Below are 18,208 nucleotides of genomic sequence, written 5' to 3' on the forward strand. Positions count from 1 at the left end.
ATACATGTGAACCACCAACCCGCATACATGTGAACCAGGCCTAAAGCAATAGTAAAGTCATTAATAGATAAAAACACCGGTCCTCCTGCAGGTTTAACCACTTCTGGATCGCAAGGATTTGCCCCTTTAAAGACCAGGCCATCGGATCAGAGCGCCAGGACCAGTCATCACCAGGTAGGCCAGACACTGCTTGATGGCTATATAATAATGTAATGTGGGCTGCTATGCCTGTGTGTGTGTATATATATATATATTAGAGCTGCACGATTCTGGCCAAAATGAGAATCACGATTTTTTAGCTTGGAATAAAGATCACGATTCTCTCACGATTCTCTGTGTAACAAAAAAAAAAATTGGGATAACTTTACTGTTACGTTTTTTTTTTTTATTCATTAAAGTCTATTAATTGCGTTTGAAAGACTGCTGCGCAAATACAGTGTGACATAAAATATTACAACAATCGCCATTTTTTTCTGTAGGGTCTCTGCTAAAAAAATATATAAAATGTTTGGGGGTTCTAAGTACTTTTCTAGCAAAAAAAAAACTGATTTTAACTTGCAAGCAACCAGTGTCAGAAAAAGATCCAGTCTTTAAGAGGTTAAACTTCCTTTCTCCCTGGCAGAGGGAAGGAAAAAATACAATGTAATCATTTTTGTTTATAGTTAGGAGACTTAAAGCGGAGTTCCACCCGAAATTTATACTTACCTCCATCTTCTCGCTCCCGGTCACCTGAAAAACAAATGGATAATCGCAATTTTTTTTTTTTTTCACTTACCTTTTAGAGAAAATATACTCACCTTACTTCCTTCTTCCTCCCCCTCGGCGGCCACGGCGATTCGTCACTTCCTGGCTTTTGCAATGATTCCTGGGAGCTGAACGTCATCGCTCCCAGGAATCATTGCGCCTGCACCGGCCCCGACGTCAGTTCCGGGGCGCGCGCGTCATCCCCTTCTAAACAGCTTCTGGGCATGCCCAGAAGCTGTGGAGGGATGACGCGCGCGACCCGGAAGTGACGTCGGGGCCGGTGCAGTGCATCGTGGGACCGAAGAAGGAGGAAGAGGACCGAAGAGGACGCGGAAGAGGATCGTGCTGGCTTCAAGCTGCCCACACCTGAGATGGCAGCGCTGGAGAAGACAATTTCAAGGTAAGTATATCTCCTGAAAGGTAAGTGCAACCCGGGACAGATCAGAGGCTAGCCATTGTGGAATGTGCTAGCCCTGACTGTCCCGGGGGTATTTTTGTAAAAAAATGTATAACCAGGGTGGAACTCCGCTTTAATGCTGAAAGGCGTGAGTGAATGAGTCATCCAGCTCACTGAAATGTATCAATTCACAAGTCAGGCAGACTTGACAGAGAAACTCGGTATTTTAAAAATGCCACAATAACAATACCGTGGCTATGCAATACCGCGATATATCGAATTACCGAAAACCGGCATATGTCTATGCCAGACACGAGCCAGTAAAGTTCATACCAAAACGCGAGAAGACCTTTACCTTGATGACATTGCTTCAATGTTTTTTTATTCATTCGGACATGTGCCTGAATTAATAAAGCTTGTTTAAAGAAGTGATGTCATTGGTGTGTGGTCTTCTTGTCTTTGGTTAAAAAATATGTTCCAAAATTATTTGGGACTTTTTAGTTACTTAATCGGTGAAAGTCTGGGAATATAAACTTTATGCAATAAAAAAGTACTCCTTCTAAAAGGGAACCTTTTTTTTTTTTTTTTTTTTTTTTCCATTTTTTTTTTTTTTATATATATACAGGTCCCTCTCAAAAAATGTGCATATTGTGATAAAGTTCATTATTTTCTGTAATGTACTGATAAAAATTAAACTTTCATATATTTTAGATTCATTACACACAACTGAAGTAGTGCAAGCCTTTTATTGTTTTAATATTGATGATTTTGGCATACAGCTCATGAAAAACCAAAATTCCTATCTCAAAAAATTAGCATATTTCATCCGACCAATTAAAAAAAAAAAGTGTTTTTAATACAAAAAAGTCAACCTTCAAAAAATTATGTTCAGTTATGCACTCAATACTTGGTCGGGAATCCTTTTGCAGAAATGACTGCTTCAATGCGGCGTGGCATGGCGGCAATCAGCCTGTGGCACTGCTGAGGTGTTATGGAGGCCCAGGATGCTTCGATAGCGGCCTTGAGCTCATCCAGAGTGTTGGGTCTTGCGTCTCTCAACTTTCTCTTCACAACATCCCACAGATTCTCTATGGGGTTCAGGTCAGGAGAGTTGGCCAATTGAGCACAGTAATACCATGGTCAGTAAACCATTTACCAGTGGTTTTGGCACTGTGAGCAGGTGCCAGGTCGTGCTGAAAAATGAAATCTTCAACTCCATAAAGCTTTTCAGCAGATGGAAGCATGAAGTGCTCCAAAATCTCCTGATGGCTAGCTGCATTGACCCTGCCCTTGATAAAACACAGTGGACCAACACCAGCAGCTGACATGGCACCCCAGACCATCACTGACTGTGGGTACTTGACACTGGACTTCAGGCATTTTGGCATTTCCCTCTCCCCACTCTTCCTCAGGGTCCGGTCACCTCTTCTCGTTGTGCAGCGTTTTCTGCCACACTTTTTCCTTCCCACAGACTTCCCACTGAGGTGCCTTGATACAGCACTCTGGGAACAGCCTATTCGTTCAGAAATTTCTTTCTGTGTCTTACCCTCTTGCTTGAGGGTGTCAATGATGGCCTTCTGGACAGCAGTCAGGTCGGCAGTCTTACCCATGATTGCGGTTTTGAGTAATGAACCAGGCTGGGAGTTTTTAAAAGCCTCCGGAATCTTTTGCAGGTGTTTAGAGTTAATTAGTTGATTCAGATGATTAGGTTAATAGCTCGTTTAGAGAACCTTTTCATGATATGCTAATTTTTTGAGATAGGAATTTTGGGTTTTCATGAGCTGTATGCCAAAATCATCAATATTAAAACAATAAAAGGCTTGCACTACTTCAGTTGTGTGCAATGAATCTAAAATATATGAAAGTCTAATGTTTATCAGTACATTACAGAAAATAATGAACTTTATCACAATATGCTAATTTTTTGAGAGGGACCTGTATATACAAGTCTGCCTAAGAGCAAATGCAGCAAAATTATTTGTTATTTCTTTTATTAACCAGAAAAGCCTTTTCTGCGCTGCGTGCCTTTCTAATCTTATTTCACGTTGTGACTGGGGTCTATTATTCATTAAATTCATGCCTAAGCATGCTAACCAGGCTATTGCCCTGACCTATGTAACTTGCCCAGAAAGTACACTCTTCTTTAACAGAGGGTAGCAGGTGTCAAATGATTGTAAACTCTTCCCCCCAACTTTATCACATTTAAATCAGCATAAAAATCCCTAATGATAGCTGCTTGTAGATGTCTCCTTGCTCAGTGTTGTTTTAATCTGTTCTGTTCTTTATAATGATGTCACCGGTGCATGCGCATTTCTTCCGTGATTCACGGCGATTCACGGCACGCCCTTTGTGCTGTCTGTCCATTGACAGGATGCCATGTCTGTAATCTACACTCCCTGTGGCACAGCACTCAAACCCTGTGAGACTGCAGAGTCATTCAAAGCTTCCTCCTACACCCAATGTGACCATGTGACGTCACATGGAGTGTAAACCTGGGCACTGAATGAGAAAAGGGCACATAAAGGCTTTTCTGGGAGGTAATAGCAGGTACTGTGTGGTGTCTGGCAAGATTTTTCATTTTTAGTTTAAAATGGAATATATATTCACATTAAGTGCTAATCCCTAACTCCATTAATCTATCACAACCAATTAGAATCCATCTTGTAATGATCTGGCTTCAGCAGAGCGAATATTGAGTAAATAATATGGTTTACCAATCAGTACTTATTTAGTATTCTCTGCTACCTGTACCATCTTCTCCGTTTCTCAGCTTTGTTTAGATGGAAGATTTTTAAATTTTGATTTTGTGTCTTTTCTGGTATGGATGTTAAGGAGGAAAAGCTCAAGAAGAAACTTGGAGCCAAACTGGAAATGGCAAAGTTCCTTCAGGAGACAATCTCAGAGATGGCGCAGAGGAACAAGGCAGAGACCGGGGGAGATAGACAGCAGCAGTTTTCATCTTACGTTCAGCAGGTTTGATTGGATTTTTTTTTAATTGGATGCGGAATTGTTACATATTATACAAGCAAAATAAACCTGACAAATATCTTCTTGTTTTAGGTACGGGTCACTGGAGCACAGCCCTCTACACAGGAAATTGTGCGATTCTCAAAGCTCTTTGAGGATGAACTGACTCTTGAGCACCTGGAAAGGTCTCAGCTGGCGGCTTTGTGCCGACTGCTGGAACTGCCACCAATTGGCACCAATAACCTTCTACGGTTTCAGCTACTTATGACGCTCCGGTCCATACGAGCAGATGATGAGGTGAGCTCAGGGAACTGTCATCTGTTCTGTTTATTTTACATGTTCACATTGCTTATTCTTTCTGTAGGTGGTTCATGCTGCTGCTTGCCTCCAGACATTCTCGCTATACACTGGATCCTATACTAGGCCATTACTCTGTGCACTGCTTTCATCTGCAGACTGTCACTCTGTACACTGCTTTCATCTGCAGACTGTCACTCTGTACACTGCTTTCATCTGCAGACCGTCACTGTACACTGCTTTCATCTGCAGACCGTCACTGTACACTGCTTTCATCTGCAGACCGTCACTGTACACTGCTTTCATCTGCAGACTGTCACTCTGTACACTGCTTTCATCTGCAGACTGTCACTCTGTACACTGCTTTCATCTGCAGACCGTCACTCTGTACACTGCTTTCATCTGCAGACCGTCACTCTGTACACTGCTTTCACCTGCAGACTGTCACTCTGTACACTGCTTTCACCTGCAGACCGTCACTCTGTACACTGCTCTCACCTGCAGACCGTCACTCTGTACACTGCTTTCATCTGCAGACTGTCACTCTGTACACTGCTTTCATCTGCAGACCGTCACTGTACACTGCTTTCATCTGCAGACTGTCACTCTGTACACTGCTTTCATCTGCAGACCGTCACTGTACACTGCTTTCATCTGCAGACTGTCACTCTGTACACTGCTTTCATCTGCAGACCGTCACTCTGTACACTGCTTTCATCTGCAGACCGTCACTCTGTACACTGCTTTCATCTGCAGACTGTCACTCTGTACACTGCTTTCATCTGCAGACCGTCACTCTGTACACTGCTTTCATCTGCAGACCGTCACTCTGTACACTGCTTTCATCTGCAGACCGTCACTCTGTACACTGCTTTCATCTGCAGACCGTCACTCTGTACACTGCTTTCATCTGCAGACCGTCACTCTGTACACTGCTTTCATCTGCAGACCGTCACTCTGTACACTGCTTTCATCTGCAGACTGTCACTCTTTACACAGCTTTCATCTGCAGACTGTCACTCTGTACACAGCTTTCATCTGCAGACTGTCACTCTTTACACAGCTTTCATCTGCAGACTGTCACTCTTTACACAGCTTTCATCTGCAGACTGTCACTCTGTACACAGCTTTCATCTGCAGACTGTCACTCTGTACACTGCTTTCATCTGCAGACTGTCACTCTGTACACTGCTTTCATCTGCAGACTGTCACTCTGTACACAGCTTTCATCTGCAGACTGTCACTCTGTACACTGCTTTCATCTGCAGACTGTCACTCTGTGCACTGCTTTCATCTGCAGACTGTCACTCTGTGCACTGCTTTCATCTGCAGACCGTCACACTGTACACTGCTTTCATTTGCAGACTGTCACTCTGTACAGGCATACCCTGTTTTAAGTACACTCACTTTACGTACACTCGCGACTACGGACACAGCCTGGTCAGCTTGGCATGGCATTACTCCCAGTTTTTAACATTGGCGTCTATGGGAAATCATGGTCAGCTTGACATGGCACTACTCCCAAACCATAAGTGACAGGGATACCAAACTTAGGGAGCAATGTGAGGTGACCCAGGACTACAACATATCCTGCCAGCTTGCCTAGGAAATGAAAAAAGGTATTGCTTCACTTTAAGTACATTTTCGTTTTACATACATGCTCTGGTCCCATTGTGTACTTAAATGCGGTGTATGCATGTACATTGCCTTTATCTGCAGATTGTCACTCTGTACACTGCTTTCATCTGCAGACTGTCACACTGTGCACTGCTTTCCTCTGCAGACTGTTGCTCTATAGACTTGCTTGCTATTGTCACTCTGAACATTGATTCCCCCTCCAAGCCATCACTCTGTACACTGCTTCATCCTGCATCACAACTGCTTAAAAACTGTTTAGCTAGCCATACATGACTTTTTTTTTTTTTTGCTTAACTTAAAAAACTGATCTTATTCTCCCATCAACACAATGGAGGTGGATGGAGGAAACCTCCCCACCACGCTAATATATTCTGACAGTGGCCAGACTCCTCTACTGTCAGAATACACAGATCAGCACTGCAGCCGCCTATTGAGCAGCTTTTTGCTTTTCAATAGGTCTGTTCAGCAGGAGTCAATTCATAGATCCACTTCTGTTGAGCGGCAGTGACCACACATGAATTTCAATCTATCTTTGGGCAGTTTTACTTTGTACATTGTCACAACTGTTGCTGTGTACACTGCTTTCTGCTTGTTAAGCTGGCTATACACTGACTGAAATTTGGCTAGCTCTGTATGGACTGGTCGAATTTCAATCAGTGTGTGGCCACCCCCACTTGACAGAATTGATTGTTTAATTAACATCCGTGGAAGGGACATGTATTGCTCTGTTAATTGCTTTCTGCTTTCCTCTCCAGGCCATCGCCTATACACTGCTTCCAGTCTGCAGACTGTGACTTTGTAGACTGGTTCTTGCCTCTTGTCTACTGCTCTGTACACAGCAGCCTACAAAGTCATAGTCTGGAGATGAAAGCCGTGTTTTCGGGCTGTCCCTTCTCCTGCTTGAGCTCACAACAGATGCTAAAATAAACTCCCATATGACAAAAGAGGTGTTAGGATTATGTGCAATAACTCTAAAAAGCTTTTTTATTTTCACAGTTTTAACTTCTTCCAGGAGCTCAGAGAGGGTGTGCATTAACCTTGACTTCAGACAGAAGACATATCAGCTATTATGGCTAGTCTAACATTTCTCATTGAAAAGAATACTACTTAATAACCGCACACACACCTGTCTCTGAGACCTCATTCACACCATGTGCAGAGACGTCAGTTTTTCTGCACGATTACTGCAAGGGCACAAGAAGACAATTGTTCTCTATGTGTCCTGTTCACACCACGACACTGGTATCAGGTGTGGATTTTTTCTGTGCAGGAATCTGCAATGTGTATGCAGTTTTCTGCGCAGTAAAAAAAGACTGAGGAGACCTCAACACTGTGGTGTGAATAGGGCACATAACTGACGCACATGAAAACTGATGTAAACGAATGTCTCTACAAGTGAAATCTGCGCAGTTTTCCCCATCAGTTTTCATGCACGTATGGTGATAACGAGCCCTGAGTGATAAGTCTGCACTTTATAACAACTGAATGGAGATTCATATTCTCACAAATGCCATTTCTTGACAGGTCCTCTTTACATGACTATATCTATGCCATGGGTTATAAGCTAGCGCTTCATCAGTACGGATTTAGATTATGGAGTTAGATGTCAGTTCTTGTAGTTCCGAAAATGTATAATATTGCCCCGAATAAATCATGTTTCTAAAATAGTTACTCTTAGTGTTACTATTCAGATCAAGTAAGTTTGATTTATTTATTTTTTTTCTCATTCTGGTGTGCAGATGATATCAAAGGAAGGCGTGGACAATCTGACTGTGGCTGAGCTTCAGGGGGCCAGCAGGACCCGAGGGATGCGCTCACTTGGTCTGACGGAAGAACAGCTCAAAGAACAGATGAAGCAGGTATAATGCTACTGAAAGAAGGACGTGTTTTGTGTGAGCTGTGTTGCCCTTTGTAACTACTTTTATGGTCTAGTCCAGTGTTTCTCAACATTTTTGTTATCAGTCACGGCACCCTTTAGAAGTATGCACAATCTCAAGGCACCCCAGTCTAATGTTAAATGTCACTTTTCAATAGGAAACCTGAGCCAAGGGCAATGCACATAACCACCTTGATGAAATTAAATTCATAAAAGAAGTTCCCCCCATAACCAAACAAACCCCTCTTCTCATCGGAGCCCTGCCTTTTGGCTCCAGCAGCACGGCAGAGGGCAGGAGGTGGAGCAGGTCTAGAAGAGGTGGATTTCCATCCCCTTCTGAATGCTGGGGGGTGGCCTTGCATTCTGCCTGCCCAGGATCAGCGTTATGGGTTGCCATGGTGTGGGTAGGCCCCCAACATCATGGTGCCATGGCAACTCTTGATTCTGATCCAGGGAAAACCAGGTTCCATGCTTGCGGCACCCTGGGGGACCCAAATAGCACTCCAGTTTGGAAACATTGTTCTACTCTTTAATTATTACTCTATGTGCAACACATCCAAATCTCTTTTTTTTTTTTCCCCTTGAAAACCTTTTTGTGTGTGTGTGTGTTTTTTTTTTTTTTTGTTAAATTATATATAACCAAACCACACAGGTCTCAAACCTTCATGGGTCTTTTGAGAGCATACAACATTTGAAAAACATACATGGAGTAAAGATACGTGGAGATGTACACAATATCATACCATGATTTTGACACTGACAAATAATTGAAAATATGCCAGTGCATTGATGTTTTTTTAAAAAGGAAACAACAAGGCGCCTCTAAATGTAGACTGTAGACAATTTATTAAGCACAACACGTAGTAAAGCACTCACATGTTCCATAGCCTGAAATAAGCCTGAAATTGGGGGGCAAACAGTCCCTCTACGCCAGCGTCCTGGGCAGTAAGGTTCTGGTGCCTGCAGCAGATCTGGTGGTCCGTTACCTTCTTGCTTCCTCCGTGAATATGCTGGCCGGCTTCCGGGGAGCGGAGACGAAAACGAGGGCCGGACCACACAGTGAACCGCAATCATGCGCCAGTGACGTTAAAGACTTGCAACGCGTTTCAGAGCATGTGCCATATGGCACTGGCCTGCTAGCGCGCACCTTTCTCAACCTAGGATCAGAGATCAGACTTGTGGACTCATCTCCTTATGGTGCCCCAGAATTCCACAGGACACTAAGTTCCATCAAGGACTTGATAATCAGAACTAGCGCCGATCCATTCTGTATTGGATTGCTGTTTTTTTTAGGAAATGCTGGGTACATATCTAAAGTTTTTTTTTTTTTTTTCTTTTTTTTTTTTCACTCAACCAGCGAGTTGAAGAAGAAAAACAGATCGCTGCATCAACACATGCGATGTTAATGCAGGGATCTCTCCTGCTGAACCATTGTGTTCTGATGGGGTTGCGAAAACTGAAAAGATCATGGATGCTGGTTTTCCAGCATGTCCGTTCGACAAAAGCCTGTCATGAGAAAAGCTTCTGTCAGACAGAGCTGTATTTTACACACAGGCTGAAATTTGGCCTGTTTCTGCTGAACCGGGCAGTTTTTGGCCCATGTGTACCGGCTTAAGCATAGTTTTTCCACAGAAACTTTAAGACAGACAGGCTCAGTGGAGAGGGGCAGGGGCATCTAGGAATGTAATGATATAATGTTCTGGGGTCATGGCTATTTTACATCAGGTTAACGCTATGCAGTCTGACCAAGGGACATTGTTCATGATATGGTGGAGGGATCAGAGGAGTAGATGACCCAGCGTACAAAATATCACTATGATGAGGGAGGGGTGAAGAGAAGAAAAACTGGGGGTCCATTCGGTGATGGGCAAGAATGCAGGGTGAAAAAAGAAAGGTATGGAAAACTGTAATGGGGGTAGGTCAATGGACAGAAATGGATGTTGGCGTATGGGTGAGGGAAGGGGACCATAAAAAACTGGGATGGGTGCTATGATACCGAAGGTTGATGGAGTGCACTGATAGGAAGTGAGGAGAGAATTCGTATTAATAAATATGATAGAGTTTGAAATCCACTGCAATATTGGCTGTGGTACTTCTTACTGACGAGAGCTTCCATTCCAAACAAATTGGGTAGAGTCCCCTGATGTATTAAACAGGGTCAACCAGATCTTTTTATATAATTTTACAAATCTTGGCATTTTTACCAGTGTCACTCATTCTTCCTGTTTCTTTCCTTAGTGGTTGGATCTGCATCTGAAGGAGAACGTCCCCCCATCTCTCCTGCTCCTGTCCCGGGCCCTTTATCTGACAGATCTAAAACCCAAACCCATCATACCTGTCAAGCCGACTGTAGAGGTGAGAGTGGCTGCCGCTTGTATGATGAGTGATGGCACAAACAGATTTAAAGTGTGTGCAAAGACCAAATATTTTTTTTTTTTCCAATATGTTTGGGATCATGTCTCACTGTATACAGTTTTTATAGGGAAATACATTTTTGTTTAATCTGTTGCAAAGATTCTCACCTGAAGATTCTGGCAGTAACAGAAGTGTTTCAGCCTGAAGTTTTGTTAGCCTGCCATGTATGCTCCCTTAGTTGGCTGCCTATGGGGGGTCTGTACATACCGTATTTATCGGCGTATAACACACACCTCACATTTAGGAGGGAAATTTTAGGAAAAAAGCTTAAAATTTTAAATAAACAGCATTGAACTCAGAACTATTTATTTTAATCAAATGCAGTCTTACCTGTGCCCATGAATGCAGCCTCATCAGCGCAGTGTCCATCAATGCAGCCTCGCCAGCGCAGTGTCCCCAATGCAGCCTCGCCAGCGCAGTGTCCCCAATGCAGCCTCGCCAGCGCAGTGTCCCCAATGCAGTCTCGCCAGCACAGATCGCCCATATTGCACAGATCGCCCATATATTGCACAGATCGCCCAAATATATTTTATAAAAAAAAGCCGGGCAGCGTTTAGGCACGGGGGCGGGCCGTGCAAGGAGAAGCAAGTATGAGCCGCCGCTGTCATCTGACGTACCGGCGCCTATAATAGACGTCACACGTCCCCTGTCCCGGCATTGGGCCACTGTGTTGTCTATCATAGGAGGCGGGACTTCCTATGACAGCAGCCCCTCGTCTTTTCTTCTGCTCTGCCAGGCCTGCCCCCCTTCTCTTCCCCTCAGCGCTGCCTGGCTTTTTTTTTTTTTTTTTTTTAACTATATATCGGCGTATAACACACACTGATGCTTTGCCCTCCATTGTTAGGAGGAAAAAGTGCGTGTTATACGCCGATAAATACAGTATTTCCTATGAAGCGCCCATCTGTATATCTGCCAGATCACTTGTACTTGTTAGTGTTTCGGCAGGTGATTGGGTCCTTCTGCCGCTGAATGCGAGTCTCTGGAAACTGGGACTGAGATTTGGTGATGTCACTACTGTGCTGCTTACTGGAGACTCTGACATGGGGGAATTAAAGACATTCCTTTACCAAGATGGCTGCATGCACTTAACGACACAGGGGTAGATTTAATAAAACTGGACACTGCATAATCTGGTGCGGGTCTGCATAGAAACCAATCAGCTTCCAGGTTCGAAAGCTTAATTGAACAAGCTAAAGTTAGAAGCTGTGGAGTAATGTAGAGAGTAACGGCGCCTCCCTTTAAATGGAATCAGTGTATGTTGTGAAGCTGCCTTCAATTTAAGTACAATGGACTTAAATAAAAATGGAGAAAAATGGTGAGGCGCTTACACATAAATACAACCAATCACAGATATTGTCTAAAATAGCAAACTCAGTATTAAACGTGATAGTGCGTTAAATATCACCAAATGTGACGTCTGCTTTGTGCACTGGTATTGATCTAGGTTTATTTTTACATCTTGATTTGTTTTGCACTGATATACGTCACATTTGGTGATATTTACAGCACTATCATGTTTAATACTGAGTATGCTATTTATTTTAGACAATATCTGTGATTGGTTGTATTTATGTGTTAGCGCCTCACCATTTTTCTCCCATAAAGTTAGAAGCTGATTGGCTATCATGCAAAGCTGCACCAGATTTTGCACTCTCCAGTTATAGTAAATCAACCCCACAGTGCAAACATAGCAGTGTACATTCTCTGTGTACCTTAGTGCCAAAAAGAATAAATTCCAGTATGCATGCATGGGAGTTATGCCATCCTCTGCTGGCCAAAGATGCCATACCCAGAAGAAGGCTAGACAAAGATGCCAATAAGGGAGCTCACAGAGGGGGGGGGGGGTATAGTGGAAAGAAAAATTACAGTTTGTATGCATCCCAGAAGCCCCAACCTCAGTAGTGTCCAAACTATGGCCCTCTAGTTGTTCAGGAACTACAATTCCCATCATGCCTAGTTATGTCTATGAATGTCAGAGATTTACAATGCCTCATGGGAATTGTAGTTCCTGAACAGCTGGAGGGCTGTAGTTTGGACACCCCTACTTTAGACTGTGTAAAATGTAATTTCTGATGTCAGAACTTGCTGCTTTATAAATTGTATGTAAAATTTTAAATGATCTTTATAGTCACACCAAAACCTTTTATTTTAGAACATCATCATGGTAATGGCTATAGATATAGTTATTTTTGACAATCCAATTTTAACTTATTTGAAACATTTCCTTTCATGTTGTGAGTTCTGCCTGTCTGCTGGCCGTCTCTTTTCACAACTTCCTGGATTCCCTGCATGTATTGCACTGTTTCCCTTCTTATTACTTTGCTTTTCTTTTGATTTTTAAGGACTTCCAACACTCGTAGAACCTTGTTGCACCCAAGCAGACATGTGTAGTGTTTCCTGTACTGACTGTGCTTTCTGTAGTTCAGAAGGCAGGCTCTGTGAAATGTGTGACACCAGTAGTGCATATTTACAGGACATAGTGAATATGTATCACAATTCAGGGTAGTAAATGTGTAGTATTCTTCAAACTTGATCAGATTAATAGGAATAGGCTGAAATAATTTAAAATTCAGTGTGGGATGGAATATATGACCATAAATACACTTTAATATACTTTATAGGTACCAAAGACGACATCAATCCAAACACAGCCTACAGATGCTAAAGAAGTGCTAACAGACCCAGCTCCAGTATTACAAGGCATTCAGGTAATAAACTCCTTGACATACTGGGTTTACCATGTGAAATTGTTAAGGGAATTCTCATCCCGGCTTCAGAGTAAAGAAAAATCCTGTATGTTCATAAAGTAGAACTCTGGTCAATCCTCTTTATTGTTTTAGTTTGGATAGGGTGGGGAAGCCTCACAACCTATTTTACTAGGGACTGGGTCCCTGTTGGGAAACCTTTTTGTCTTGGTGACCATTGACAAAGATCAACCTAGCGGTCTTCATGGGACCATAAAGTGACAATAAAATTTTACAGTTGTCACTGAAACAGAAATAAAGGGGAGGAAATTTGCTAATGGAGGACCCCTATTCCAATGGCATCCATCAGAGTTTGGATCTTCCCTCACTTTGTAGAGATTTCCACAGACTTCCTGTCCTATCTCCAGGGGAGGAGACAAGGGGACATTTCACTCATGAAAAGCCTGACCGAGGTTAACCACTTTACCACCGGAGGATTTTGCTGTCTTACGTCCAGGCCACTTTTTGCGATACGGCAACTGACAATTGCGCGGTCATGCGACGCCGTACCCTAACGAAATTTACGTCCTTTTTTTTCCTACAAACAGAGCTTTCTTTTGGTGGTATTTGATCACCTGTGCGATTTTTACTTTTTGCGCTATAAACAAAAAAAGAGCATTTATTTTGAAAAAATAACAATATTTTTCACATTTTTTTATAAGAAATTCCCCCCCAAAAAATGTAAAAATCAAAATTTTTTTACATTTTTGGCCAATTTGTTTTCTGCTACCTATGTTTGGTAAAAAAATCACAATAAGCGTATTTTGATTGGTTTGCGCAAAAGTTATTGCGTTTACTAACTAAGGGAAAGATTTATGTCATTTTTGGTGTGTTTTTTTTTTAACGAGTAATGGCGGCGATCTGCGATTTTTTTTTTGCGGGACTGCGACATTGCGGCGGACAGATCGGACCCTTGACTGACATTTTTGACACTTTTGGGGGTACCAGTGACATTACTGCAGTAATCAGTGCTATAAATATGCACTGTTACTGTAAAAATGACACTGGCAGGGAAGGGGTTCATTTTATTGGAGAGGGAGGGGTTAATGTATGCCTGGTGCTTACTAACGTGTGTGGGGGGAGGTGACTGAGTGACACAGGGACAGATCGCATGTTCAGCTATGCTGAACCCTGCAATCTGTCACTGTTTGTCACTTAGGAGATCCGCCCGCTTTGTTTACACAAGCGGGCGGATCTCCACACTCGATTCCCCGACGATCGGGGAAGAGCGGCGGTGATTCATAGGCCTATAAACATGCTACTGTGTACATAAGTGTTTAAATCTTTCTGGTAGAGAAATCATGTCACATCTGTTAATGATTGGTCAAAAAATCAATTCATAGGCCTATATATCACCCAAAGGTCCGTGGGAAATTCTATGCTTTCCATCTTCTTTCTCAGCTAAAATGGAGCAGGTATGCCGAGGTTGTCCCAGTGGTTTTTTAAGGTGCTATCCACCCTTCATGTTCAGTACTTGAGGATATCCCAAGTCATGAATATTTAACTCCTTTGTTTCTGGTTACGTACAATTAAGAAATTTAGGATTTTTGGTTTATCTGTAAAATCCCTGTCTTGAAGTAAACAGGGACACACAGAGATCCAAGGGCGGGTATTCTTTTTTGGCTACTGTCCATTAACCTGGAGGCTGCAGTATAACCCAAGAAGTCATGAATGTTAACTATACTTTGCAAAGATTTTATTAAACTATTTTCAGGATTCTTTCAGTTCAGTTCTGGAGATTGATGAAAATCTTTCCAGCACTTTTATCAAACAGGCTATTAGGTTGAAGGTCCTGCTTTGATTATCAGCATCTGATCAGTTTGTATTGTAATGAGAAAAACAGCAGCCTGTGCATCCTTTCAGTCTGCACAACTTTTTGAAATGTCATCCTGCTGGTCTGCCATATAGATTAGGTTTGGCCATTATGATGGAAGTTCTAGATCTTTTGCTGTTCAAACCATTGAAAAGCCTTGGGTGATCTTGTTAAGTAAGGAAGGACTTAAGCCCCGTACACACGCAACGAATGTTGGCCGTGAATTTTCGGCCAACGTCCGATCGGCCGATTGTCGGCTTGTTAGTACAGATTTCGGCAGATTTTTGTTTTTTGTTGGCCGTCAACAGAACGGTCGATTGTTCGTCAGTCAGTACAGATTTCGGCAGACAAAAATCAGATGAGCAAGACTGGGCATGCTCAGAGAAGAAAAAACACACGGAAAGTTAACCAGCACATGACATCACTTCTGAAGTTGTTTGTTGTTGGCTGAAAAAATTTGTGTGCAGTCTAGGCACATTCCAACCAACAAAACAGCACCGGACAAAAGACGGCCGATCGGTCGGCCGATAATCGTTGCGTGTGTACGAGGCATTAGGTTTACTCAATGGTGGTCCTTTTATTGATTAGACACTGGAATATCACCCAAAGCTATTTTATAGGAAATCTCTTAAAGGTCTGGGGACATCCCCAACTTTGACAGTTTTCACCAGGGGTCCTTATTGGAAGAATTGCTTTCACCTGTAGTGAGTGGTGAGAACGGTAAAATATTTATCTTCACAGTCCACCTCAGAGATTGGAAACAATTGTCGCTGAGACAGGAAGTGATGTCCTCAGTAGAGACGAGCAGAGGTTTTAATTTCCCCATTTTAGCTACAACTAAAAAAAGGGCTGACTATTAAAAGTAATAGGATGGTAAAGCAACCCAATAAAAATGTAATGGAAATTCCTACAATAGACCACATATTTCACTTGTTTCTTCAGCTACTCGCATCTCCAACTAAGTTACAAAGTTAGTGAAGCTGAAAAACGATACCAGTCCATCTCATTCAACCTATGGTGTGTGTGTGTGTGTGTACATAAGTGTTTATGTCAATAGTAGGTTGTATATCCTGGTATGTTGTGGTCGCTAAGGTGCCCATATAATAGTTTTTTCAAACTTCATTCCAGTACTGCAACCTCTCCAGCAAACAACACGTCTGGGAGTGTTGGATTCCTATGTTCCCCACCATGCACTGTGGTTCCATCCTCCTACCCCTACGTGACTGGCAGAAAGCTGAAACCGTGATCAGTGGTGAAGAGTCTGATGGAGACCGCAGCACTGGAGGGGAAATGGGTCACACAAGTTACTGGAGACGGAAGCAGAATACCTCTTCTTTTGCAGGGATCTGCCACTTTTTTTCTTTGTTACTGACTGTGACGCTATCACAGGAGGAGCGCACATGTTCATAATAGGTCCCTATAAACAGCTTGAATTTTGGCCATTTTTTGCTGAACTGTCCAAAATTTAAGCTGTGGGTGGCCCGTCAAACACCACCCCGCTTGACAAAAGTTGATTTAAAAATGGACTGAGTTGTGTGGGAAAACTGACTGACTAGTGGCTGCATCCTATTAGATTCAGTCATTGTTTGAAAACATCACTATATTTGGGCAGCCATGAATGCCATAGCTGCCTAAATACAATAGCCAGAAGTAAAGATTCCTCTATTCAGGCTGTTGCCATGGGTCTGGGAATGGAATATTAGCGTGTACACTATATTACCAAAAGTATGGGGACGCCTGCCTTTACATGCACATGAACTTTATTGCCATCCCAGTCTCAGTCAACTCTTCCCAGAAGAGTTGAAGCTGTTATAGCTGCAATGGGTGGGCCAACTAAATATTGAACCCTACGGACTAAAACTGGGATGTCATTAAAGTTCATGTGGGTGTAAAGGCAGGCGTCCCAATACTTTTAATGTAGTGTACTGTATTTCTCAGAAAAAGAATTGTTACAGATCCATCAGGCTCCTTTTTTTTTAAAAAAAATATGCAACCAAACCTATATGAAGTGTGTTGGTGATACACAAAATTGATCCTATATTGTTCCATTTCTTTGTCTTTGGTTTGTTATATTGACGCAGAATGAAGATATTGCCCCTAAATCTGTTGACCATGATCCTGCACTGCCAACAAAGGAAGGTGTAAGTATTTAAAAGGTAACCTGTGCTTATTTGTTAAAGTTTTGATTTGCTAAAGTACTCTTCTGATGAATATGCAGACTTCCAGTTCTCACCCCTTCTTCTGAAAATGCTAGTTGACTGGCTGCCATGCTGAATCTCTTGGTAAATATAGACATAAGAAATTCTCTAAGATCAAGGCAGTGTAGCTTCCCATATAGATTTGCAACTTTATGCTGCTAACATATCTGCTTTTAACAAATTGTGTTTACAGAGTGTTGGCTAGTTCTTTAATTTAGCAATAAAAACCTGCCAGAGGGGGGCTCTAACCCCTCACCACTATATCCAAAACTTCAAAAGTTTGGACACTTTGGGGTTTATTTACTAAAGCTAGAGAGGGCAAAATTTGTCACAATTCTGCAGAGAAACCAATCCGCTTCTAACCTCAGCTTGTTTAATTAGGCTTTAGCAATAAAACCTGGAAGCTGATTGGTTTCTCTGCAGAATTGTGACCAATTTTGCCCTCTCTAACTTTAGTAAGTAAACGCATTTAAAAAAAGCACAACTTTAGTAATGAAGACAAGCTATATAAACCCTGAAAGTGAACCTAACATTCCGAAGGAAAACTTTCTGGGAAGTACATCTAAACATGAAACTGTTGTTTTTTTGTTGTAATACACTCATTTATTTCTGTTTTCACATTTCTTGTTCATTTAGGCAAAAGCCAGTGCAAATGGAGTGTAATTTGGCCAGAAGGCTCGCTGCACTATGCAAGTGTTTCACCTTACAGATCCAGCAACCAAGTCAGAACATGGACAGTTTACTGCAGGTCTTCAGAAAATGTCCTTTTCTGACCAATCGACTTCCAGTCAGAGAATATTTAAAGAGTGCAATATGCTGAGATTGGAATGGAGTGCTGAGTAATATATGTGGACAATTTAGGTCTCCAATAATTCTATTTTTAGTGATACAGAAGAAACAAGACTGACTTGTATCTAAAGCACAGTGTATTCTCTAATCTTGCAGCCCAGTTTATTTTTTTATAATGTATATAATTAAAAAAAAAAAAACCTGCTGCTACTACTACACTGCACTGCACAGGGGACTCTTTTGTGAGCCAAATCAACAAACCGTTTATCAATGAATTTGCAGTTTTGGGATCACATTATGGGTATTTAAGGCCAAACTCTGGGCTGATCT

General features: G+C 42.2%; 1 protein-coding gene across 2 annotated transcripts in view; it reads left to right on the forward strand.

The window, feature by feature from the left end:
* LETM2 (leucine zipper and EF-hand containing transmembrane protein 2) overlaps positions 1-17,888 on the forward strand; it is a 59,719-nt gene extending 41,831 nt beyond the window's left edge. Inside the window, exons 5-11 of one of the 2 annotated variants that reach the window (XM_082255227.1) lie at positions 3,974-4,114; positions 4,202-4,405; positions 7,783-7,902; positions 10,158-10,274; positions 12,956-13,042; positions 16,973-17,047; positions 17,726-17,888. In XM_082255227.1, the coding sequence (XP_082111353.1) occupies positions 3,974-4,114; positions 4,202-4,405; positions 7,783-7,902; positions 10,158-10,274; positions 12,956-13,042; positions 16,973-17,044 (741 nt within the window). In that variant the 3' untranslated portion in view covers positions 17,045-17,047; positions 17,726-17,888. The remainder of the gene's footprint in view (positions 1-3,973; positions 4,115-4,201; positions 4,406-7,782; positions 7,903-10,157; positions 10,275-12,955; positions 13,043-16,972; positions 17,048-17,725) is intronic. The other variant, XM_082255226.1, reaches the window with a different exon arrangement.
* Positions 17,889-18,208: the final 320 nt, after the last annotated feature.

The sequence above is a fragment of the Pelophylax lessonae genome (genome assembly GCF_965119305.1).
Source record: "Pelophylax lessonae genome assembly, chromosome: 4".
NCBI classification, from domain to species: Eukaryota; Metazoa; Chordata; class Amphibia; order Anura; family Ranidae; genus Pelophylax; species Pelophylax lessonae.